The sequence below is a fragment of the Neolamprologus brichardi genome, chromosome 14 (assembly GCF_056152115.1).
Source record: "Neolamprologus brichardi isolate AB-2024 chromosome 14, ASM5615211v1, whole genome shotgun sequence".
In the NCBI taxonomy this organism is placed as follows: domain Eukaryota; kingdom Metazoa; phylum Chordata; class Actinopteri; order Cichliformes; family Cichlidae; genus Neolamprologus; species Neolamprologus brichardi.
In genome coordinates, this window is record NC_142117.1 from 14,519,220 (window position 1) to 14,544,435 (window position 25,216).

The window sequence follows — 25,216 nt, forward strand, 5'->3', positions numbered from 1 at the left end:
TTGTTAGCTTAACAAACATGGAAAAAAATTACTTCATAACCGTCTTTAAACGAAACAAAAGTCCTCTCACTGAAATCTACTGTATGTCCTTGCAGGACATGAATGAGGTCTCTAATTTCAAGCAAGGATCAGCAAAGGGCTGTGCTTCAAACAACCTCAACTACCCTCCATTCATTCCAAGTAAGAGATGTTGTTTTTTATCTTCTGAGCCATGATCATACTAATCATTTGACGCACTTAGCTGTTCTTATAGCTGTAAATTGTGGCTTTTAGTAAAAAAAAAAAAGAAATCCAGAAAAAGCTGGGCAGTCATTTAAAATATAACTCAAGAAAATGCAAACGGAATATTATCCTACTAAAATACCAAAGAAGAGGCCCTGAACTATAGAAATTATATTTCAAGAAAGAGTAGAAAATAATTTACTATGGCAACTAAACTCTGCAGTTATAATTAATTATAATATTTTTTAATTAGTAATCTATTATTAGTATTATTATTATTAATTAAGTTAATTATTTATTTATGTTGTGGCTACCTAATTGAAAATGGGCACATGTCAGTAAAAGATGCAGGTTTTAATGATTTTCATTTTTTCCCCATTTTCTGCCTTTTCTGTGAAAACTAGTCATACTGGTATACATTTAATACAAAGAAACAAAGGATACCATAGAAATGCAGGTCATCGCCCAAATATTGTACACAACTTGATAAATTAGCTACACTAGCACACATAATAATAGAAAAGCCCTTTATTGTCATCGTACATGCACAGTGTATCCTAGATGGTTTTCTAGAAAACTCATCTAGAATCGTAGATCCCTTAAAAAGAATTTTGAAAATGACTCTTCTGCCATGTCTTTTATTCTGACTGTGTCCCAGATAGGATGATCATAACTGGAAAAGGCACGCTCCCCTGATGCCATCCTTGTTATTGCCCTCCTCCTTAGTCATCTTCCTGCATTGCTCTCTTTTCTGTCATTTCCTCATTGCTCTGACATCCTATAGGAGTATACATCAATGTCTATCTCAATCTTTCTGTCCTTTTACTTCATCGCAACACCATCACTGTTTTTTCGTATTCTCTTCATGCCTCCTCACCCCTTGTTCCAGCTCTTCACTCCTTTATCTTTTCTCTCCCTCAGACATTCTCGACAACTTGATGTACAGTAAGACTCTGTGTATGGATGCCAAGCAGTCTTGGGGAAACCATTATGATGTCCACAGTCTGTACGGCTACTCTATGGTGCTGGCTAGTGAAAAGTGAGTACATCAATAATCAATGACAGGAAGAGTTCAGGTTGTGCTACGAAGGCCAACTTTCTGCCACCCATTCAGTATATTGAGACTCTGGGAAACTCAAAATACACTGTGAAAATAATGTAATATACATAATTTTCTAAATCAAGAGTTGTAGAATCAGATGTTACTGACCCATTGTGCTAAAGTCCAGAGCAGTTGACTTGACTTCAATGTGTTAAATCCGAAAACTTGTTTTAATGAGTCTAGCTTCCAGTGTGTTTGAATGAATTTCTCATTGGAGTCTGGCGCTGAAACAGTTTAATGGCCCATTATGTGCACAAACTTAGAAAGGAGTATTAAATATATTGTCGGTGCTGGCAATCTGTTGAGGAGGGATAAAGAAGTGCTTCACCATACGCAGGTTTATTATTATTAATGTTTTATACTTGCTAACCAGTTAGCATTGGTCCATCTTATTTCCTTATCTGAATGCTGTTGAAGAGCTCCAATTCCATTGTCTTGAACTACAGTAGTCCTTGTTCTCAGCATGAGCCATTTTTTGGCCTACTGCAATTTCTTATTACAGTGGCCTCTGAGCCCATTGCTGATCCTCCAGAGAGCAGAACAAGGCCTACCATCACTACCTGCAGTCCAACGCAATGCAGTGGGAGTTCTTCTTAGAGACAAGATACTCAGCAGACAGAAAAACACTGGGGAAAATAAAATAAAGTTCCCTAGCCAGCCAGCATTTAAAGAACCAAGAGACTAGGAATGGGTACCGGTTCTGACATAAACTGTAGTAACCAGAGCGAAAAGCAGCGCACATTTCGGTGCTTTATTTCGGTGCTTTTTTTTCCTGAGATGTCATACACTTTGGATACCAGCCAATCATTTTACCTTTGCGAGCGTAGTAGGCGGGCCCAGGTGCGTACGTTCTTTTAGAGCAGAGCTACAGATTAAAAATGCCCGAGGTGAAGCGGTCGAAAGTCTGGCTGTACTTCACAAGGATGCAAACTCAGCAGCCTGCAACAAGTGCTTTAAGGTGATACTGTTCAAAGGAGGTAACACCTCGAATCTGATGAAACACCTGGCGACATATAGCGTTTTTTTTTAAAAGCCGAGAACTGCACCTTATTTGATAGCTTGCTGCGAGACCTCACATCGAGCACATCTACTGCGGGTATGGTGCCTGTTATTGGTCCCGGAGATAGCAACATCCCCCAAAAACCCGAAGAGTAGAGTCTTGGCCCCTAGCCCTGCCAGTGTAGCAGAAATGATGACGGATGATGATGGCAGCAGCGTTCTTCTCTGCGCGAGTAGCTTAATGTTGTTCGTGTGTAATTTAAGTTGAGTAGGCTAACCACGTTATTACATTAATGCACGTAAGGTGAACTAGCAAACACCAAGCACTTCTTCCAGCCAAGAGTGATACCATAAATCCCCTATAGCTGCAGAAAAGGCTAACATTGTTATCTTTGTACAAAAAAACAGCTGAACATAAGAGGTTTTTGGACAAAGTTTGTGTTCTTCATTCTTTAATCACCGGTTCAGCACAGTTTAAGCACCGGCACTGTTTCAAAAGTACCGGTTTGGTACTGGTATCGGACAAAACCTAAACGATACCCATCCCTACAAGAGACATGATTCAAAGTTACAGTTTGACAGGTTGGTTTAATACAATTTGTAGACCTAAGACAGCACTGTGGATCCAGAATATTGGTGAAGGAAACTGTTGCTGCTGATCTGTATCAGAAACCTAGATGTCAAATTTTCCTAACAATGCAGCCAGTAATATAAAGTAATATAAAACTGTAATATTCTTCTGCTAGTGTATCCTGACTCATCAGTGCATAAGCTTTAAGAGCTAATTTGAATGCCAATAAAAATCATTAACAAAAAATCTCATAAAACCATTTTGCAGCCTTGCACGTGATGCATTTTCCTCAGTGTGGCAAATGTTTTATAACTTTTATTTAATGTTTAAACTCTGCTCATGTCAATTCTCCGAAGTTACATCACTACCCCCGTAACAACATTTACACTCGAAAGAAACAATCTGCCTATATATGGTAACACACACATACACAGACACAGCCCACTCAAGACCATGAAATACAAGCTCCCTGAAGTAAGCTTGCTGACTCACTGTTTTGGTATTAAAGCTAGCTCATCATTCTTTTGTCAGCTTTCCTACTCATTTATTTTCTTCTTTCTTAGTCTACTAATTAAAATGTATTACTGGCAGGAGACACATTTTGTAAACATCATCAGGGCTTTATATTGTTGTGGAGATTGATAATGCTTCGATTTTGTTTGAATAAAATATTAATGTGTAGTGGTAAATCAATTCTGGCTACACTTCCTTGCGTTATCTATCTTTCTCTCTGATCATTTGTGTTTGTGCATATGCATGTGATATCTGTTTCTCCCTTGTGCTCTCTCTGACTCTCTTTTTTGTCCCATTGTCCTTTTATCTTAATGACCCTGTATCATCTGCTTGTCTTCTTGTTGAATTCTCTGCCACAGAGCTCTGCAGCGTGTTTTTGGAGCAAACCGTACCCTGTTGCTGACCCGCTCCTCCTTTCCAGGTGTGGGAAAATATTCAGGTCACTGGCTGGGAGACAATGGTGCCAACTGGAATGACATAAAATGGGCTATCCCTGGCATGCTAGAGTTTGGCCTCTTTGGAATACCCTATGTGAGTAGCAAACATTCAGAGAAGGTCATGTAATGGTCATATCATTTTTAAAATAGCTAAAATCATTTGATAAGACAAATAAATATGACCATTCAAGTTTTTATTTTCACTTCAGCAAAGCATTGAAGAATGAAAACATATTGTGTATATGTATACATATACATATATATATATCATTTGTACTCTACAGAAAGCTCCAGAACCAGTCTTAGAACTTAATCTGTTTGTTAGCATGTGTTTCTGGCATTTGGATGGTTCTCTCTTTTGAGAGAAGATTTAGTTGTCATTGGGATGTATGCTCTGACATAATTTCAAACAGCAGACAAGAAGAAGTGTGTCTTGAATAAGATCCATTAAAATGTCTGCACCAACAGCAGTTTTCTTTCCTGGAACAACACCACGTTCAGAAAACACACTCCTAGCCAGTAACCGAGTGGACCTTGTACTTGCTTGTGTGTATCGCTAGTGTGCAGGTTTCAAACAGCAGTAAGAAAACGACAGGGAGTCCAGTGCACATGCAAACACACACATGCACACGCCTCCAGCTGTGCACAGCAGGTAGTCATATATACATGCCAACTCCTCCTGCTGGGACTGTGTCAAGCAGATTTTGGGTTCCTCAGTAGACACACGCTCACACGAACGCAGAGAGAAAGACGGAGAGAAAGCAGGAGAAATAGGATTTGGATCGATTCCCTCCCATTGAGGCTGTTGTAAAATGTGGCCGGTAGTAAACAATAGAAAGCAAACAGTCTCTGCAGACTGGCCTTTGACTGAAGTCTCTTTCTTGGACTCCATGAAAGCAATTAATGTAAATAAAGATTACAACCCACATCTACTGTTTGCCAGTAAATCCTCACTAAATGGAGCCAACATGAAGAGAGGCATTTTAGAAGATAAATATAACGGCAGTTATCACACTGGTGCTACAAAAGATTTGTTAACCTTACAGTTGGACCATTTTTTAACCAGGCCATAATGAAACATTAGTAATCTAGAGATCTTTTGTTTTCAAGTTCAAGTTTTCTCAGAGTTTGTCAAATGCTATTCCAGTTAGATTTTTGAGATATAATAATATTAGGATGTTGTTAGAATTGAACCTGTAGGTTCTGGCTAAGTGTCATTGTAAATGTTTTTCAGATTGGAGCTGACATCTGTGGTTTCTTTGATGACTCCACTGAGGAGTTGTGTCGTCGCTGGATGCAGGTCGGGGCTTTCTACCCCTTCAGTCGGAACCACAACGCTGAGGGGTACAAGGTACTCCCAGATTTATTAGATTAGATTGTCAATCTATATATTACAACTTTGCTGTTTGGTGTAAAGTACTGCAGGGTATACACATCATCCCATAACATTGTATAGGTGCTATGAAATCCGAGCAGTTAAAAACTTTTTGTAGCCGTGGAGATTATCACCTCACTGGTGCAAGTACAGCTGAATCTGTGTTTAACACTGAGGATGCAAGCTGCTGAAAAACACAACATTTGAGTCTGAAATAAAATATTACTCACAATCTCAATGGTGCAATGAAATTTAAAGGAATTGATATTGATATACATAAAGTTATTGTAATATGGTGGATTCTCCACATCAGACTGGCTTTCTTAACTTTCTGACTGGAGAATCGCTCTTCAAGAAGAGAGTCAGTATTCATTTTCAGTGACAATGATTTTCAACAGGTGGTAATATTAAAAGAGTAAAAATTATGTTTATATTTAACAAGCAGGCTAAAACGTTAAATGTCACAGGTCAGATCAGTGGCTTAATGTCACTGAGAAACACAGGGAAGGCGCCTGCTGAGCCTAGAAGAGTGCTTATATTGCCACTGAGCTATTTATATAGATGAACACAAATGGCTTATGGGAAAAATCATTCTACACTATTGAATCGCGTGAAAACTGATGCTCCCACAACATTTTCCGTTTGGGGTAGGGGTTGGTGATAGTACTTGCTTGAAGACAGGGACACGATGATGATGAATCTGATGTACAATTTCCACTAAACAAGACAGCTAAAGTGTGACCTTTGCTTTGCCCTAATCATGGCGCTCATCACATCCCATACAGATAGTCCAAACACACACACAGACACAAATGAGTTTTCATCAGACTGTCAGAGTTGCTGGAGGCATAAATGATTAGCCAGATGAGAGGACCACGGCCTGTAAGCAGCTAATCACCCTCACACTTACCACACTTACCACTGTCATCAAATTAACATCATACCTCTATTTCTTTCTCTCACTTTTTCATTTATTTTTTTCTTTTGCTCTTTGTCTTTATAAACTGTACTTTTAGATTGCTCCAATGTAAAGGTAATTTTGTGGTTATTCATTATGAATAAGGTTAATGTGTATTTGCTCATGGTAATTTTCCACTTTCTCATCCCTCCATATTACTGCTTTATCGTCACTCACTTCCTCTAATTTCAGTGATTTTCTTTCCATCTCTTGCTCAAACATATTCACAAATGGACAAATATGTGTTTTATTTTCTCTATTATTTCTTGTTCATTAACCCCATCCCTTTACTCCATCTTTCTATCCCCAGCCTCAGGATCCAGCTGTATATGGTGCTGACTCAGCACTGGTCCGGAGTTCCAAACATTACCTGAACATACGTTATACACTTCTGCCTTACCTCTACACGCTATTCTACAAAGCCCACACTGCAGGAGAGACTGTTGTACGTCCTGTTCTGCATGAGTAAGTCCCATCTACTATTGAGTTAAGTCATTATGCTACCAATTCAAACAGAGACACAAACAAACTGCAGTTGCTTCAACTCACTTGTGGACATACCTCACAAATTCCTATTCCTAACCACCAAAACCTTAAATCTTCCAAAAGTATTTCTCATGTACTTCATACTGTGTATTGCTGGAGACCTCAGTAAGTGCAGTGCTAAATCGGGGCGTCCTGAGGAGTGGTTGTCTTTTCATCTCAGCTAGGTCACTTTGGCATCATCTGACAGATCACAGATGATGTTACACTGCTGTGACCTCCTAATGACCAGATAACACAACATAGTTGATAAATCAACCTCCAACGATGGTGACATCTACAATTGTTGATGTCCCTGTGATTCCTGTGACGGTGGGCACTGTGCTAGTTGCATACAAGCAAAGTAATTTAATCAACAATAGGGCATTTGTCTTGGTCACTACCATCATTCTGATGCCACAGAGGAGTGTGACATTATCATCTGCAAGGTTGATGTCACAGTACCTCTGAAGGTGTTATCTAGGAGCAAAGAGAAGACTAGCATCATGTTGTTTGGATAACTCCCTGGTTATCCAAACAACCTGATGCTACTATACCGTAACTCTGTCCACAAATACAAATACTTGATTTCCTTTTTTTTCTAAAGAAAGAAAATGAGCAATTTTACATAGTGAAAAGCTCTGTTCCAAGTGCCTGAAAGCTGGTAGCTGAAACCTGGCAACCCTGGCCTATAAACTAAAAAGTGATGTCACTGGCAATGAATGAAAGGACAACATGCCAACAGAAACTAAGACCTTGGCAAGACAGCAATTCCAAATCGAGTGAATACACTCCTGTTTGAGTGGTTTTATTTTTAAAAGCACAAGAAAAATTAAATGTTTTGGCAATCAGACAACTAGCAAACCACATGATAAACAGATCGCGAGAAGCACGAGGACCGTGTTGCAGTACAACTGTTTATCGCTTTCACCATTCAAAAAGACACCAAGGGCATTAACAAAACATAATGGTATCCAAGTGACAAGTTGCAAAGTATATGCACGACTCTACGAGCTACTTGTAGAGTTCAACAGCAAGAAACCGACTGGAGATTAGCAGCCACACAGCTTAAATGAGCCAGCCAGGGTAAAACATGGAAAATGTGATCTAGTAAGACATGAACTAATAAATTAGAAAACTCAAAGGGTGAACATTAATTTAATGTTAATATAAAGTTTAGAATTGTAACAAAGCATAGACATCCTAAAACTTTTCTAAAAAAAAAATACTGGAAAATAAAATGTACAGACTGTAGTTTAATTACATTTTGGCTGGACACAGCATAATGACGATGCCTAATTTAATATATATTCTTCCTTGCCCAAGGTTCTATTCTGACAGTGAAACCTGGACAGTAGATCGCCAGTTCCTCTGGGGAAAATACCTGCTCATCACACCTGTATTGGATCCAGTAAGTTAAAACACAGAGAGAGAGACATATCAGAAACAGAATAGATATACATATGAAGATACTTTGGTCAAAATGACATCATACACATTACTTAAAGAAATGTACATAGAAAATGGAGAAACATGTCTTGCAGCTGAACAGCTACTCACTCACACAGTCACACACACGCACACAGCGTGACCTCCACTGGGAAAACATGACATGGGATTTTCTTTGTTGCCCTCCCCTACTCTCATCCCTCTTTCTTCTCTCTTCCATATCCTCCCTCTTTTCTCTGAGCTCTAATGAGAGCACTGACCTCATTACGAGCAGATTAGAAGTGTAGATAGAGTGTGTACTCTTGTGTTTGTTTCAGTGTGTGTGTGTGTCTGTGCGCTTGGGTTTTGGTGTGTGTGTGTGTGTGCATGCGTGCAGCTGCCTGCATATGTAAATGTGTGTGCCTGTAGGCACATATGTATGTGTGCATATGCAGTGATTGCGGTCATGTCAAAGTGGCCTGAATAATAAGCAATTTAGTGCGGCCTCTCGTGAATTACAGAATAGTGGAAAGCGAATTGGATTCATTGTCGGGCTGAGGATGAAGTAACTTCAATCAGTGTAATTGTGAAAAAGTTTCTAATACAAGAAGTGTGTGTGTGTGTGTGTGTGTGTGTGGGGGGGGGTGCTTTGTGATGCTTTAGAGTTTACGTCTTACAGAGTATAGGGAAAGGAAAGGAAGAAGCATGAGGCAACTGTGCAGGATGTTATTTTTGTGAACCAAGACAAATGCACCTATTTGGGATGCCTTCACAGCCAGAGACACAATTCAACTGCTGTTGTGCAGTTGGAAACAGGATAGGATAAAAAGACATCCATTATCAGTGGGTGTGTTGGGGCATCAATTATGACTCACTGCTCATTTCCCTTCTCTTTAAAAGCAATGTGCTTTCCATCAAAGTGCCCTGATAATTGAACAGAGAGAAATGTTTAGAAGTCCTCCAAGGAGGGGAAAATATGACCTTGCTTGTGATGGTGAAGACATGCCCTTGAATAAATTTACAGTAGGTAAAGTTATTCAGGAGTTGGATTAAACATTTGCTTTACAATGTTGTCTTTGTCTGTAGGTGGCATTGGGAAGAACTGCAGGCTTACTTTGGGTAAATAGGGTCATCTTCCAGAGCCTGACCTATAGAGGTCACGCGTTTAAACGTGCACTCTATACACAAACGTATTTGCTTATCTGGCTTCACACGTATATGAATTTGAGTGATGTCGCATCTTAATCCATAGGGTTTAATATGATGTCGGCCCACCCTTTGCAGCTATAACAGCTTCAACTCTTCTGGGGTGGCTTTCCACAAGGTTTGAGAGCTTACCATTATTCCAGAAGAGCATTTGGGAGGTCGCACACTGATTTTGGAGGCCTGGTTCACAGTCTGTGCTCTAATTCATCCTATTAGGTTGAGGTCAGGACTCTGTGGAGACCAGTCAAGATCTTCAACACGAAACCTGCTCATCTATGTCTTTATGGACCTTGCTTTGTGCAATGGTGAGCAGTCATGTTGGCACAACGCAGTTAGACAAGTATTGGTCTCTGACAACCACCAAATCCAGACTCAGAAGTGTGACTCGTTACTCCAGAGAACACTTCTCAATGCGCCCTAGTCCAGTGGCAGCATGCTTTACACCACAGCATCTGATATGTTGCATGGCGCTTGGTGATATAAGGCTTGGCTGTAGCTGCTCAGCCATGGAAATCCATTCCATGAAGCTCTCTACACACTGTTCTATAACAGATAATCTGAAGGCCACATGAAGTCTGGAGGTCAGTAGCGATTTACTCTACAGAAAGTTGGCAACCTCTGCACACTGTGCACCTCAGCATCTGTGATTCTACATGGCCTACCGCTTCATGGTTGAATTGCTGTAGTTCCCATTTGGTTCCACTTTGTTTTAAATCCATTAACAGTTGACTGTGTAATATTTCATAGTGAGTGAAATTTCACTACAGGACTTGCTGTACAAGTGGCATCCTTTTACAGTACACTGGATTTTACTTCTTAGAGCAACCCATCGTTTCACAAATATTTGTAGAGTTAGTCAGCATGCATAGGTGGCCACTTGTGGCCATGGAGGGGATTGGAGCACCTGAATTCAGTCATTTGGATGTGTAAGTGAAAACATTTGGCAATATAGTGTATGATCCTGACCAGTCTGCATAGTTATTTATGCATACGTGGACGTTAAAACTTTTGTACTATCATTTATGTAAGGTTATGACTTTTACTTAACAAAAGGGTCTAAATTCTCGTTTCACCATTTTGGAAAACAATGCCATGCAAATAATGTTCAGGTACAGAGCCCAGCACCTAACGGATGTCCCTGTTTCTGTCTGTTTAGACAAAAACAGTAAATTTTCTTTTACCGTGAAAATTGTTTTCATGTGATTAATCAGCTTAAGAAGGGTCATATTGCAGTGTCGTCGAAGTGTTTTTGTCCTCTTGTATGCAATTTCAAAAGGATTTGGGTGGCAAGATGCTCACTATATGTGACGGCTGTGTCATGCTCTGAAGGACAATATAAAGAGATATCATCAAGGGTCAAACGATGATCTTTAACAACCCTTGATATTCTACACTCACCTTTTTAACTATTCTCTACTATACTCTATCTGTTCTTTATTTATTCCTTTGTCTACTTGCCTATCCATTTCTCTAATGATGCTTTCTCCATCATGCAGATCAATCAATGCTTTAACCTTGATCTCTGTGATAAACTGAAGAGATCTCCTGCACTCTATCTCTGTCATCCCCTCTGGTCTTCATCCATACTTCTACTCTCATTTCTCCCTTTTTCTTTTCAGCTCATCCTTTCATCAAACGTTGGCTCCCTCGTCTCATCTGCATTCTCTTAATCAGCTGCTGTCTACTCACCCTTGTGATCCCATTTCATTTCATCCCACTTCTCTTTCACTCTGTGTCTCATACTCTCCCTCTCTTTCTCTCTCTCTCTCTGCCGCTCTCATTTAATTCAGCTGCCATCTGATCATTCTGCCAGTATGAATCTTTGGCTCACCTGATCAAATCTTACCTTATAGCTAGCTGAGATTCAGTGCTCCAAATAAGGATACAGGCTTCGTGCTGTTTCCCTATCAAACGCAGTTAGCAGCCATGCTAAGTCCTGCAGTCCCTTCCCGTTAGTCAGTGGTGTGAGTGATAGGAGCCGCGAGCAAATCCGACACCAGAAAACGAGGTATAGGGGGAGCATCCATTTCCCCAGGCTGTCATCCCACAGGCTGTGCAGCAGTTGTGACTGGTGATTTACGTCAAAGTGTGAATCTGTGGCCCTTAAGGGGGTGTTAAGTCATTTAATTTGGTTAGCAGGCCATTATTTTTATATATTTGATCATATTTTAGTCTTTCTTCTTTTACCATGTCCTGTTTTTTTCTTTTACTTCTCAAATTTAATAATTTGGTGTTATTTGTCATTGTTTAAATATGCCTCGCCACTCCTCCTGAATCCCCTATTTCATGTTCCTAATGCAGACCTTAACAGTCCACAAAAAGGACAGTGTGAGAGAGACAGAGAGAGAGAGAGGAGGTGAGAGAGTAATTGGAAGGGAGATGCGTTTGCCATCAGTGCCCATGACAGGCCTTGGCCTGTGCAGTTGTCACACTGTATTTCACAATATAGAATTTTTTTGCGAAGGACCTGTAGTTTGCGCTTTCTTTAGCTGTGCCCCCTGTGAATGTCTCTCTCTCTCTCCCTCTGTTCTGCACTGTCACAAAGAACAGGGAAGTGACAATGCTATCAAAGGCTTGGTGCTCGTCTATTGATTGCCCCCGTCTGTCCACCACCTTAAGCCATCAAAGGCTGTCACCTATCAGTTGTTGCTTGATGCCGTCTTTCCCATCGTCTCTTACATCATAGTATTGTAGACTGAAATGTCACAAGGCCAGTGTGGAAACTTTGTATTGGATGATAGGCAATTTAAGAACATGTTTCCTTGATGGGGACATTTTATCTTCATTTTTACAATTAAGTTACAGTTATATATAGCAGAAAGGGCTATCCTCACTTTCTTCGAGGCGCTTTCTCTGGATATATATGCAAATAGATAGTCATGCAAGTGTTGTGTTCTTGTGTTTTTGTAGGGTGTGGATAAGGTGTCGGCATATCTACCTGATGCTCGGTGGTACGACTATGAGACGGTAAGGATATTTTTTCCTCACTGGAAGTGTTTCCTCTAAAGTAGCACAACTATCTGTTAGATGTATGGGTCTGTAACTGTATTTGTAAAGTAGCACAACTAGTGCCTTTAATGGAGTTGTATACATTAATTTACACACTTGCAGAAACCACAATTCTTTAAATTCTTGCTGAAATGTTCACTTTACTTAATAGCAAAGGTAACTACGAGGTTGTCCAAGTTAAGTGCACATTCATAAATTGCACTCTTTTTATGGTTTGATGGTCATAAAACTGTGTTTAACCCACAATGCAGGAAAGCTGGGTTTTAACTTCAGACATCACAGTACAGGCAGTTTTTAAATCCCATTTAGGGAAGCAAAATAATAAAATATCTTCAATATAATACACTCTCAATCAAAAACAGCTTCCTTAAAAATCTCATTGAGCTGAGTTAACATAATAAGCCTTGTAATAAAAATAAATCAGATAGATTGGGGGGGGGCTTATCACTATCATGCTACATTTGTCACAAAAACATGTAAAACACAACCTGTCACATGAAAGTTGATGCCTCAAGTTGTTGTTTGAGACTGAGAGACTAAAGCGATAAGACAGAGTAGGAATGAGGACAAAGAGCGAGAGAGGGGAGAAGGAAGAAAAGAGAGAGACTATCTCCCTGACAGAGAGATAAAAGAGGTGTTAAGTTCCTTTGGGACCTTATTTAGCCGTCACAGTGGCGATGTAAAGCGCCCACTGATCAGATGAACGATTAGATTGGCTGTCTTACTGCCGGCCCCTTGTCCTGGTTGGTCCCCTGTGATTATCTGGGTAGGAGGATAGAAGGGTGGGGGAGCAATGATGTAGTGAAAATGACCATGAAAAACAAGTTACAGAGCAAAGAAATACTGGAGAAACACTCGAATGAGAACAAAACAGATGGGATGGGAGTTGAATGAAAAGAAAGGGGAAAGGATGGGTAGCGCAATTACACAGAGACAGAGGAAAGCATAAACAATAGAGAGGATGAGAAAGAGGCAACAGAAATGAAAATTACAGTATGCAGAAAAGAGGAAGATTGCAAGACTAAGAGGAGGAAGAGAAGAGAGGGCTAGAGAAGACCTCCTTAAGGCAGACAGTGAGGGGGAGAAAAGATCTGAAATTGCTTATAGATGCTCCACTAACTCTAGCCCACACACACGCCCATATTGTACTGCGTAAAATGACACACACGCACACACAAAAACAGACACATGCACACCCGGACACACCCTCACATAGAGCTCAGTGGGAATGGAGGAAACAGGATAAAAAAAAAAGAATTAGAGCATCACAAGAGAGAAAACAGGACACGGTGAAGGAAGTAAGTAAAAAGGAGAAAAGGAAGAGATGGGGATTTTTTTTGTTAAATAGTTTTAGGCTGCTCTGAGGATTTAGTCCTCGGGGGATCAAACAGCTGAGCTCTAACTGGACCAGAGATGAAGGGAGGGACACGTTTAAAGAGAAAGAGACAGAGAGAAATGTGAAGTTTATCATTATAATATTTTGAAAGCCAGTTTAACATCCAGATTTCATAAAGCCTGTTGTCAAGGGTGAGACAGGAGAACACCCTCACAAAAGGCCCAGTGTTAGTTTGTTTCCAAATCAGATGTCTTTTGCAAATTACAGGGTGGTCACTTCACAATTGTTGCATGTGTTTACATACTCATTTGTGAGTACACCCCCCCCCCCCCCCCCCCCCCCCCCCCGCTTATGAGACTAGAGTTTGATTAACAATTACTGATGATTACTAACTGATTTAAAAGATCAGTGAACTCTGATTAAATACGATGAAGTAAAAAGCAATTAAAATTACATACCCTACATATGTATGGTATAAAAATAATTATATTTTTCAATAAAAAGGAAAAACAGTCTGCATCGCATAGATTCTTTTGCCCACAAGAGGGAATTCAGTTAAATTAATATTTTATTCTGCTATCCTTCTGATCAGATGGAACAAGTGGCAGACCGCAAAAGGCATGTTGAAATGTACCTACCAGCAGAGAAGCTTGGATTACACATCAGGGGTGGAGCAATCCTCCCAACACAGAAGCCTAATGTCACCACAACATACAGGTACACACACAGACACACACACACACACAGATTATCACAAACATGGACATAATGGCAAACGTTGTATTCTTACATTTGGTGCATTTGTTTTATTCATGTGAACGCTATTTGTAATTTTATGTGTGTTTATGTATATTTAACTAGTCGGCGTAATCCCATGGGTTTGATCATTGCTCTTGATGACCATGACAGCGCAGCTGGAGAGCTATTTTGGGATGACGGGGATTCCCGAGGTATTGTCTCCTTTTTTTTTTTTGTCTGTTTGCTAGTATGTTGTGTAATGCTATTACCACTGACTGGATTCTGGATACATTTTTTTTCATCAAATGAAAGTTCTTATCTTTTTGAGAACAAAAAAGGATATTAGCCAGTGTGACTCTTAAATCACTTTCAGTTAGCTCACACGTATTAACAAGCTGAAGCTGTTACACTTTGCTGTGTAACTATGCATCATTTGTGTTCAAGTGCTGTGACAAAGATAAAGCTCTGCGTGTGCTTCTCTTTACAGACACAGTTAAGAATAGCAACTACATCCACTACAAGTTCACTGTTACCCAGGTAACTTTCCCTCACAAGTTCATACATCTTTTTTTTTTCAAATTGAGCCAACATATTTCTTTCAATCTGATCTTAAGTCCAAAGTTCAAAACCACCCAAGAATGTTGACTTTTTCATTCCACTTTACCACTCATGGTTGACCAATGTTGGGATGCTAAAGTATTGCTGGATCAAACTCTTATGCTTTAAACAGGACTAAATTGCATGTTTAATGTATACATGACGCTACATTACATTACTCTGGGGTGGATGGCACTAAACTTATTGTGTGTTTGCAATTTGCAAATCTGGGATAATTTTTAGAAGGTCAAATTATGTGATTGTGTCATAGTCATAGTCTGCTGTCTTGTAGGGAACACTGACGATGCAGGTGACCAACAATGGTTACAATGACCCAAACAACCTTAAGTTTGACAACATTATTATCCTTGGGGTACCTACTGTTCCTGTCTCTGTGACTCATGTTGATGCTACAAACACTACTACAATATTAGATAACAACAATATAGACTACGATGGAGCCAAGAAGGTAAATACAAGCATGTTTCTAGACATAATTATGCAAAAAAAAGAAGCAACCTTTATTGTTTTTTTCTTGTTTGTGTTTGTCACACAGTCTTTATTTATAACACACATGAATGTAGATTTTGTCAGACTATAGGTGATCTGCAGCAGCAGAAGCCATTTTTTGAGTAAAAAAATCAAATATATGAATAGTAAAAAGAAAATCTCTAATCTAATGTCCACGAACAAGCAAGATATATGACAGATATATTTAGTGAGTAGTTAATGGAAACAATCAATATCAATATTATCAATCAATGAATTAATATAATAATGAGAAAGCACAGACTCTAGTATTGCATGACTGATGCAGAACGGAGGACTTCTACAGCAGCCACACTTCTGTCATTTGTTTCAGTTTGACCAGGAATGAAACCATTATTGTTCACTTCAAGGTTAGCCTCTAAGTGTAACAAATGATAACAATTTACATTGGGTGAAAATCATAAAAAAAAAAAGAGTGAAAATGAACAACTAAGAGCAATGATTCTACAATAAGTGCCCAGGGTTAGGAGCAAAAGGCAAGAGTCTGTAAAGTGTCGAGAGACTCTTTAAGCAGTACTTTTTAGATTTGTTGTGTGTGTGTGTGTGTGTGTGTGTGTGTGTGTGTGTGTGTGTGTGTGTGTGTGTGTAAGTAACTGCATGTACATACACTATCAAGTATATGTGGCTGTGGCAGTGTTTGTGTAAATCCTTGAGGTCTCCTTGGTCATGGGCACAACCTTACATTTATCACAAGACACTGAGTTGTAATAATTTCCTGCGGGTTAAAGGCATCTGTGTTGTTAAACCTAAATTCTGGTTTGTCATGTTCATCAGTCTCCTTTTGCCTAGTCTGACCAATGAACATAGCTCACAGCTGCTAAAGATCATTAGTTTCATACACACTAAAATATAAATCAATATTAAACAAGTCAGCCTGGAAGCTAAAATGTGTTTTATTTGATTACTTTATTTGATTTTTAAACATTTCATTCTTACTGTATGTTAGGGATGTTCTTGGTGACTAACTTGTTAGTGATGTAAAGAAGAGAAAAAAATAGACATAATAGACAAAAAATAGAAAAAAAAAGTGTGGACACTTTGGCTAACCTTAGCAGTGCTAGCAGCAGTGATGCTGTCCACATCCCGATGTGTCATAAAGATGATACAGTCACATCGCCAGGCAGATCTGGGCTTTGTTCTCAATGGCTTCTGTAATCCCTGCACAAACACTTAAAATGTATCCAATCCACAGGTGCTCACCCTGCAGAACCTTGACTTGATCTTGGGGGAGACCTATGTGGTAGAGTGGAAAGTACTACGTATTAACTGTCATCCAGAGGACAATGCAGATCAGGCTAAGTGCGAGGCCAGAGGCTGTATCTGGGATGTAAGTAGCCTACTGAATTTCTCATGTTGTAGGCTAACATACACATATCATTTTATTTTTCTGCCAAATAGTTGGAATTCTGTGTTAAAGGTAAATGATGAAAAGTGCAAATGCTTTCATTATATGACAAATACTACTATGCAGACCAGCCAAAATCCAAATCAAGCATATTTGGATAAACATTTTGCTTTCAAAACTGCAGTAAATGAGCATCATCAGTGCCCAAACACTTACACTTACCCAGCTTCTTTGAAACCAGTTGCTGGCATCAAATTCAAAGTTGGCACATATTAGAAATGCAATGACAATATCTCAGTTTGAACATTTGATTTGTTGCCTTCCTAACAATTGACACTTAAATATAGCCTTTTGGTGATTTGATGGTGTCAGTCTTGAAACTTTATTTCATAGTGCTCCGTTATGTTTTCTTTTTTCCCTACATAGCCAATTGCCATTGAAGGTGCCCCAAATTGCATCTATCCAGAAGACTATGGTTACAATGTCACATCATTAAGGGAAAGTAATGAGGGGATGACAATTGATATCATTCGGAACACAAAGTACAGGAGCAGTGGTCGTCCACAGTCCCGTGATATTGACACACTCCGTGTTGACATTAAATATCACAGCAGTGACATGCTGCAATTCAAGGTGTGTGCCTATTTATTTATTTTGTTCATGTAGTGGGGCAATAATTGATTCATGAGTGATGTGCATAAATTGATGCAATAACAATTCCTCCACATGCAGATCTATGACCCAAATGATGATCGCTATGAGGTACCAGTGGAGTTGTCGGTTCCTACAACTCCTGAGACTGAAGAGAGCAATAGGCTTTACAGGGTCGCTATTGTCCAGTACCCATTCGGCATCCAGATTATTAGGAATAGCACTGGGACTATAATGTGAGTATCCAAAAGTTTTAGGTATGTTGAGGCTTTTCTTTAATGGAATTTTTTTTTCATGTGTTAAAATGTGTTTTCAACACTTGTATTTATTTGTTAAATAAAGCATAAATAGATAAAGCATAGATAGATAGATCGATATTCTCAGTTTTTCTTAAATAATACTAAATTGTCCCACCAAGTAATAAAGTCAAAAATAGGTTAAAATTTCCATTTCAACTATTTCAACTAGAAACTCTTTTATCCTAAAAGATGAAAGTAACAATGCTGAGTCAAACCCTCTGGTGCAGTTACGCAGTCACATGAGATATGCTCAGGAAAGTTTCTCAGTCCATCAGTGCCTGAAGTTGTTTCCGCTTGTTCAGCATTCATGATGATGTCACATGAAGCAGCACAGGTTTGGAGTCTATTCAAAGAATATCTCAAAGCAAGGGTGACATTATTTTGTAGTTAAACCTCCAATGTTTTTTTTGGAACTGTCAGCTGAAATTTTACTAAATAAAATTTATGTTGAGGGGGTGCCTGCAGTTCCCCATGGGTCTTTATGCCTATTTATTTAAACATAATGTGAATTACTACCTTTGACTACTCCTTACCACAACCACCACACGCCTTCTCTTTTCTTTCTCTTGTCTCTCATTGGTTTAATTCCCTGTCTTTTCTTCTAGTTGGGATTCATCTGTGCCAGGTTTTACCTTCTCAGACATGTTCATCCAAGTGACAACTAGACTGCCATCTCAGTATGTTTATGGTTTTGGGGAAACAGAGCATAAAACTTATAAGCACGATCTAAACTATCATACCTGGGGTATGTTCTCCAAGGACCAGCCTCCTGGTGTAAGTATACCATAAACACATAATGTTTGTTTTATTGTTTCATTGAAACCATTTTTATGCTTGCTATGACATATGTAAAAGTTATGCAGTGAGTATCTTTAACCTCCTAAGACCCCAACTCTTCCACGTCATGCATTTTTAATTTCTCTTTGATATTTGGGCATATTGGGGAGCGATGAATGTAAAAACAAAGAATTACCAGATTTATTTTTACCTTATTTTTGTTTTTAAGAAAAATAAGAGCCACATATGAGGATATTCGATCAAAATTTTGATAGAACAATAGCAGTATAATGTCCTCGTAAGTGGATATCAGGCCCTTGTAGAGCAAAATTGAGTATTTTGGTCTAAATAACCCAAAATGTGATGTCCACATATGTGGATGCCAGGTCCTAGGAGGTTATATGACTTGTAGAAATTGTGAAGAGTAAACCACTTTCTAGACTATGTAAAGTTCTCTCTTTTTCTTATTAATGATATTTGTGTTTCCATTGACATGACCTTTTGTCATCAGGTTTGTCATCACAATTTCAAGTTCAGATAGGATATAGTTCACATCACCATTATCAAGGGTAATTGCTGAGCTTTTAAGATTACACCACAGGGTTCAGATAACTGTTATGGGGCTTCTTGGAGAGGAAGAAAATTAAAGTTGGGGAGGAGGCCAAATAATTTAAAGATGGATAATGAAACACTTAAAATAATAGCTGAATCCTTGGTATATCAGAGTTAAAATATACTGTGGAGAGGGCATCTCCAGTCATTAAGCATGTAGAAATCCAGAACATTTGAAAGAAATGTTTTGTAAGGCACCTGAAAAACTGGTTAACCCAAATGTTGCTTTATTTTGAAGAGTGTCCATGATTGAACTATTAGAGTCCATGTAAATGTTTCCAAAATGAAAATCCGTGTCTGCACATTTGTTATGACAGAGTAGTCGAGAGAGACCACAAGGCTTAGGTCATTAGATAATTCACTATCTTTCTCCTTCTTAAGCCACAGCCATCACACTATGTACCAGGGCCATAAGGACACACTCACACTTATCAAGAAGAGGCACACATCTAAACACAAGTGACACAAAGGCAGAGCAGGTCCTCAGTGACACTGTATTACAATTCAACAACTTCTTATGTACCAGAAGTGTAAGAGGCTGATAGAGTGTAACGTGCCCATGAGTCTCAGGATAGTGACATCTGAAAGTGGCAGATTCCCTGTCCCCCACCACCTTTCTGTCTGTCTTTGCCATGTCTGACTAGTTCTATTCTAATCTAATCACTGAAGACAAGAGAACCTCTTGGATTTTTACTAAAGGAACACTAACTTGGCATTGAATAGTATGGTAGCAAACAAGCTACAGTCTTCTCATAATTAACTGGCTCCTTTACTTAGCATGCAAACTTTATATTTAAAACTTTTATTAGGTGCACGTTAATTTACATAGAAGATAGCTGTAGGAATATGTTTCTCTTACTCTCTCTGGGGAAAACTTCAGAATACAGAGAGTGCTGGGAGCAAGCCCATTATAGCTGGGTTGCTGTCATATCCATAAATAAAATTAGAAATGTACTGTCAGGTGAAAAGAAATGTGCTAAAAAAAACAAAGTTGTGCACAACTCAGCATTAGCACAAACCACACAGGGAAATTCCTTAACCAGCATTCACCCATTTCACACTGTGAACTTGATACTTACTTTTTTTGTCTCTCTCCTACAGTACAAGATGAATTGCTATGGAGTCCATCCCTTCTATATGGGTCTTGAGAATACAGCTGATGCTCACGGTGTGCTGCTGCTAAACAGCAATGCTATGGGTGAGAGAAGCACACACACACGCACAGAGTCCCACAGAACTTACGCACGAACACTATTGCCAGGTCATGCGTATACACCAGATTTAAGTGCATCCATTCACTTTCACATGTACACACAATCATGCTCAATTATGTATGCAAGTAAGCATTTAATAATTAATGATTTATTGCATCTTATAAGTTTTGAGAACAATTGCTTTGATATTTGCATAATGTAGTAAGCGCATCGCTGCCTCTGTTTATTGTATTCATCCCATGAAACACAAATGGACATGCATCACACAAACTGTCCTCACATTTCTCATGAGGATAGTTATGCCTTCTGTGACATCGTGCTTGTAACCTATTGGATTATTAGACTAAATATTGTAGTCTAAATGTCTTCACTAAAAGTTTTTGTCGGCATTACGGTACACTGCTATTTATGCTAGTACACACTGTACCAAAATGAAATAAAATGTTTCGTTTGTTACTTTTGCATCTTCTCCCTCCTTTCTTGAAAGCATGCTTTAAACACTAAAATATATAGTGGAAACACACACACACATACACACACCTAGGCTTCATGTAAATTTCTAAGTAACAAAAATCTCTTTTGTGCTTTGTTTGTAGATGTGACTTTACTGCCTGGTCCAGCTTTAACCTACCGAACTCTGGGAGGCATCCTGGATTTCTACGTGGTCATGGGTCCGACGCCTGAGATGGTGGTGCAGGAGTACACTCAAGTAAGTCTTCTTGGACTTGTGGTTTGTTTGTGCCTGTGTGCGCCTGTGTGTTTTGTGTCTGGCCCTGGGCCGCTGTTGATGGACTGCAGCAGCTGTGACTTCTTCGCTTCATTGCGCTCTCTCATTTAGCCAATCTAAACACACATATGCACACACACACACACACAGTGATACACACACACAGACACAAATAGTCAAACAAACACTTTATGGACACTGTCCCGTTTTCTTGCAAAACAACTTTTGCCTGTGCTTAACTGTTTTGGTTTCCTTGTTTGCTTTCTTCTGAACAGTTGATTGGACGACCTGTTCTACCTGCCTATTGGTCCCTTGGGTTCCAGCTCTGTCGCTATGGTTACAGAAATGACAAGGAAATAGAAACGCTATACACAGAAATGAAGACAGCTGGTATCCCCTATGTAAGTTCCTGGTGAAAGATTTTTTTTGAGATGTCTGAAATCACCATAAGAACAGCACCAAACCAGCAAACTAAATGCAGTTCAGAAAATATCATTCAAAGAAAGTTCGCATGAGTATAGTCGTATATTTGTTTATATTAAACACAAGACTTTTTTTGACTTTTTAAAAATTTTTTATTTAACATAACATGTGAGAAACAGAAAAAGTATGTTCGTAAGATCCTTCCAAAGGAAGCAAGATAGGTTGACACGTAGAATCTTCCTCAGGAAATAAATTATGAAAATAATCTTATTATACACCAAAAAACATACAAAATAATAACAAAAAAGCGGAAGAAGGAGAATAAATTAAGAAAGATATTTAAAAAACTGATCTGTTCCAGATGTCAACTAAACAGTAGGCAAAATACCTACATCACTTGAATACTGGTAGCACTGTGGGTTTGCTACACCATAGTATCATTTTACCTCATTTTGGTCCCCTTACATACACTGATGTGGTTCTGTAATTTGGATTTATTGGTAAATAGAACTTCTTTCCAATTATCCACAGTGCAATTTCAGTATGATTTAGTCCATCTTGGGTGTTTGACCTTTTTTCTCTCTTGAGAAATGGTTGGAGATTGCTACTTATCCTCTGAGACCATTACTAGACCGCGTTCGTTTGACAGTAGCGCTGCTGATTGAATTTATCTAGCAAATCCTTTATCTGTGGTGAAGATGCTTTTTTTGTTTCTTATAGAAAAAACCTGCCTAATGCTTTGGATCCAAGTGATCCTGTTTCTTCAAAGAGTGCTTTGCCCCTTTCTCTACAGTCAAACTATTATGTTCTGACAATATTTGACAATATATTTTGAAATCTAAGACAATCCCATATTTATTTATTTAGATTGGTAAACAATAATTGTACGTTTCTTAACTTCTTTCTCTGATAAATTAAAAAATTCACCTGCCAACCAAACACCTCTTTCTGAGCAAGTGAAACAACTTAAGGAACCTTTCTGCAGGACACAATGCTTATACTCCCTATAAAACATGTGGCTCAATTACATAGCAGTATATTTGTCTGCTTTTGTCTGATTTCATTCAGTCAGTGCAACTGCACAAGGAATTATTTCATTGGTTTCATCTGGACAAATGCAACCTGAAAGCTTATCCATTGTAGGTTGTATAGTGCAGAGCCATACACTCAGTGGAATAGACAGAACTAAACCCAACACAGTATCTAGCTATGTTTTTGCAGTATAATGATTGTATATGACCTGTAACTGAATTACATGAAATTGGGTTTTCGGGAGAAGAAAAATGGAGACGTGGACTTTGTGGATTACACTGGGTACATCCAGTTTAACCTAATCAAATGTGACCTATAATTTTATTTGAAATTCAATCAATTGTATGTTTCACAGCCTCTAGACATTTCCAGTTTGTACTACACATTTCCTCACAGTGAAAACTGAAGTGCATATTAGGGTAACATTTTGGCCAAAGATGTCCTATGAGGAAACAGGCCAGAACCGAATCCTCTTCATTATGCAGAACAGAACACAAGACTTTCCATCAATAATCAAGTGATCCCCAGAATATGCTTTCACAAAGCCCTAACCTGCAAGAAGCTGACACCAACCAAAAAGATTCCTGCATCATTAGGTGGAATGAAGGATTGCAGAAAATTCAGATACTTAAAAATGCTACACATCAGCTAGCTTTATACACGAGCCAGCTTTAATCTTCCACAGACATTTTAGGCAACCAAAGCAGATCAAGTGTTATTTTCATTGTAAGAAATGAGACCCAGAAACAAATAAAACTCTCACGTCCCCTACATCCCATGTGTAGCATGCATTATAAGATTAGCACAGCCGATTTGACATATTTATCCGCTACAGCCCAGCATATGACACCTGTGTATGAAAAGTTATCAGTTGTTATTATCATTATTTATTCATTATAATTATTATCATTTGTTTCCAAAGTGTTTTAGCTGTTTAGAGGTTTAGTAAGAAATGTGTTTTTAAAAACAGCTTTAATTTAAACGTAATTGCATCTACTAACTCTGTACACAAAAATGAACATGCAACAAAATGTTAGTCTAAAATTTAATTTAAGCTTCAATTGGCATCTTTTGCAGGATGTGCAGTATGCAGACATTGACTACATGGAGCGTCAGCTTAACTTTGTCCTGGACAAAGACTTTCAAGGACTGCCTGCCCTGGTTGATAGCATGAGAGACGAGGGCATGAGATTCATCTTCATTCTGGTAATGAGATATTGAGATCTTTACATTGAAGTAATGCTTAATCATTAGCAACCACAAGGCAGATGTAAATACAATAAAAAAAATTGATTGACTCTAATGTCAAATGTAGTGTAATTTCCATTTTATAAAGGATACATGTTACTGAAAATCTGCATTCTCTCATGTACTGAATACACAAGACTTGTGCATTTCCAATTCCAGGATCCCGCCATCTCAGGTAATGAGACCCAGCCCTATCCAGCTTTTGAGAGAGGGATAGCAGCAGATGTTTTCATCAAATGGCCCCAAACCATCAGTGATGACATTGTGTGGGGGAAGGTAAGAAGGAATGACTGTTCACAAAAGGTTAAACAATATATACTTCAGTATTTGCTGTGTTGAAAAAGAGAGATTTTGCATGTTGTGTAGCAATCATTTGTGCTATCATTATTATTATTATATTTATATTATAACTGTTACAGGTGTGGCCTGATTATCCCAATGTCACTGTAGATGAAAGTCTGGACTGGGATACTCAAGTAGAGGTACAATATTTTCCGTACTCCATATATATGTGTGTGTATATATATATGTATGTGTATGTGTGTATATATACATATATGTATGTGTATGTGTGTATATGTGTATATATATATATATATATATATATATATATATATATATATATATGTATATATGTATATGTATATATGTGAGTGTGTATATATGTAAGCGGCATGTAAGGGGTTAATCACAGGCCCTGAGTGCCCGCCCCCAGGCCCCCAGGCCCCGGCTGCAGCTCAGAGCTGAGAGAAGGGCAGGCGAGACAAGTCAGCCGTGTGGAACTATTTCAAAGTGAACGAAGACGCAAAAACAAAGGCGGACTGCAAATTGTGCTCAGCGAAATTGTCCAGAGGAGGCTCAAAAGGTAGCGCATTTAACACAAGTAATTTAATCAAGCACCAAAATCCCAACACGACAACGAGTACAAAGAGTTTACCCACGCTTCTTTACCCATGCTTATTAGCACAGAGGAGCATAGCTGATGCTATAGCAGTGGGACAGAAAATAGTTGGGCATTTTAAACATTCCGCCTTAGCCTACTCCCGCCTCGAGGACATTCAGGGACAGCTCAACCAGCCAATAAAGAGACTGCAGCAGGAAGTACAGACGCGCTGGAACAGCACGTATTACATGCTCCAGTCCCTCATTGAGCAAAAACGAGTGCTGGGCGTGTATGTGTCCGAGCATGAACTCCCTGACTATCTCACCGCTCACCAATGGGCTCTTATGGAGACGACTGTTGCCATCCTCGCCCCCTTTGAGGAACTAACTAAAAAAGTGAGCAGCTACGACGCACTAGCCTCTGATGTCATCCCAGCTGTGACT

The 25,216-nt window shown here is 39.0% G+C and overlaps 1 protein-coding gene across 1 annotated transcript in view; it reads left to right on the forward strand.

Annotated features, from left to right (window-relative positions):
* Positions 1–25,216, forward strand: part of si (sucrase-isomaltase) — a 63,058-nt gene that overhangs the window by 22,877 nt on the left and 14,965 nt on the right. Inside the window, exons 14-34 of the mRNA XM_087851497.1 lie at positions 96–180; positions 1,144–1,261; positions 3,767–3,938; positions 5,079–5,195; positions 6,488–6,642; positions 8,026–8,110; positions 12,244–12,300; positions 14,271–14,395; positions 14,540–14,628; positions 14,904–14,953; positions 15,306–15,482; positions 16,755–16,889; positions 17,334–17,540; positions 17,640–17,794; positions 18,463–18,631; positions 20,348–20,444; positions 21,057–21,169; positions 21,463–21,588; positions 23,720–23,848; positions 24,050–24,166; positions 24,310–24,372. Coding sequence (XP_087707623.1) covers positions 96–180; positions 1,144–1,261; positions 3,767–3,938; positions 5,079–5,195; positions 6,488–6,642; positions 8,026–8,110; positions 12,244–12,300; positions 14,271–14,395; positions 14,540–14,628; positions 14,904–14,953; positions 15,306–15,482; positions 16,755–16,889; positions 17,334–17,540; positions 17,640–17,794; positions 18,463–18,631; positions 20,348–20,444; positions 21,057–21,169; positions 21,463–21,588; positions 23,720–23,848; positions 24,050–24,166; positions 24,310–24,372 — 2,541 coding nt within the window. The remainder of the gene's footprint in view (positions 1–95; positions 181–1,143; positions 1,262–3,766; positions 3,939–5,078; positions 5,196–6,487; positions 6,643–8,025; positions 8,111–12,243; positions 12,301–14,270; positions 14,396–14,539; positions 14,629–14,903; positions 14,954–15,305; positions 15,483–16,754; positions 16,890–17,333; positions 17,541–17,639; positions 17,795–18,462; positions 18,632–20,347; positions 20,445–21,056; positions 21,170–21,462; positions 21,589–23,719; positions 23,849–24,049; positions 24,167–24,309; positions 24,373–25,216) is intronic.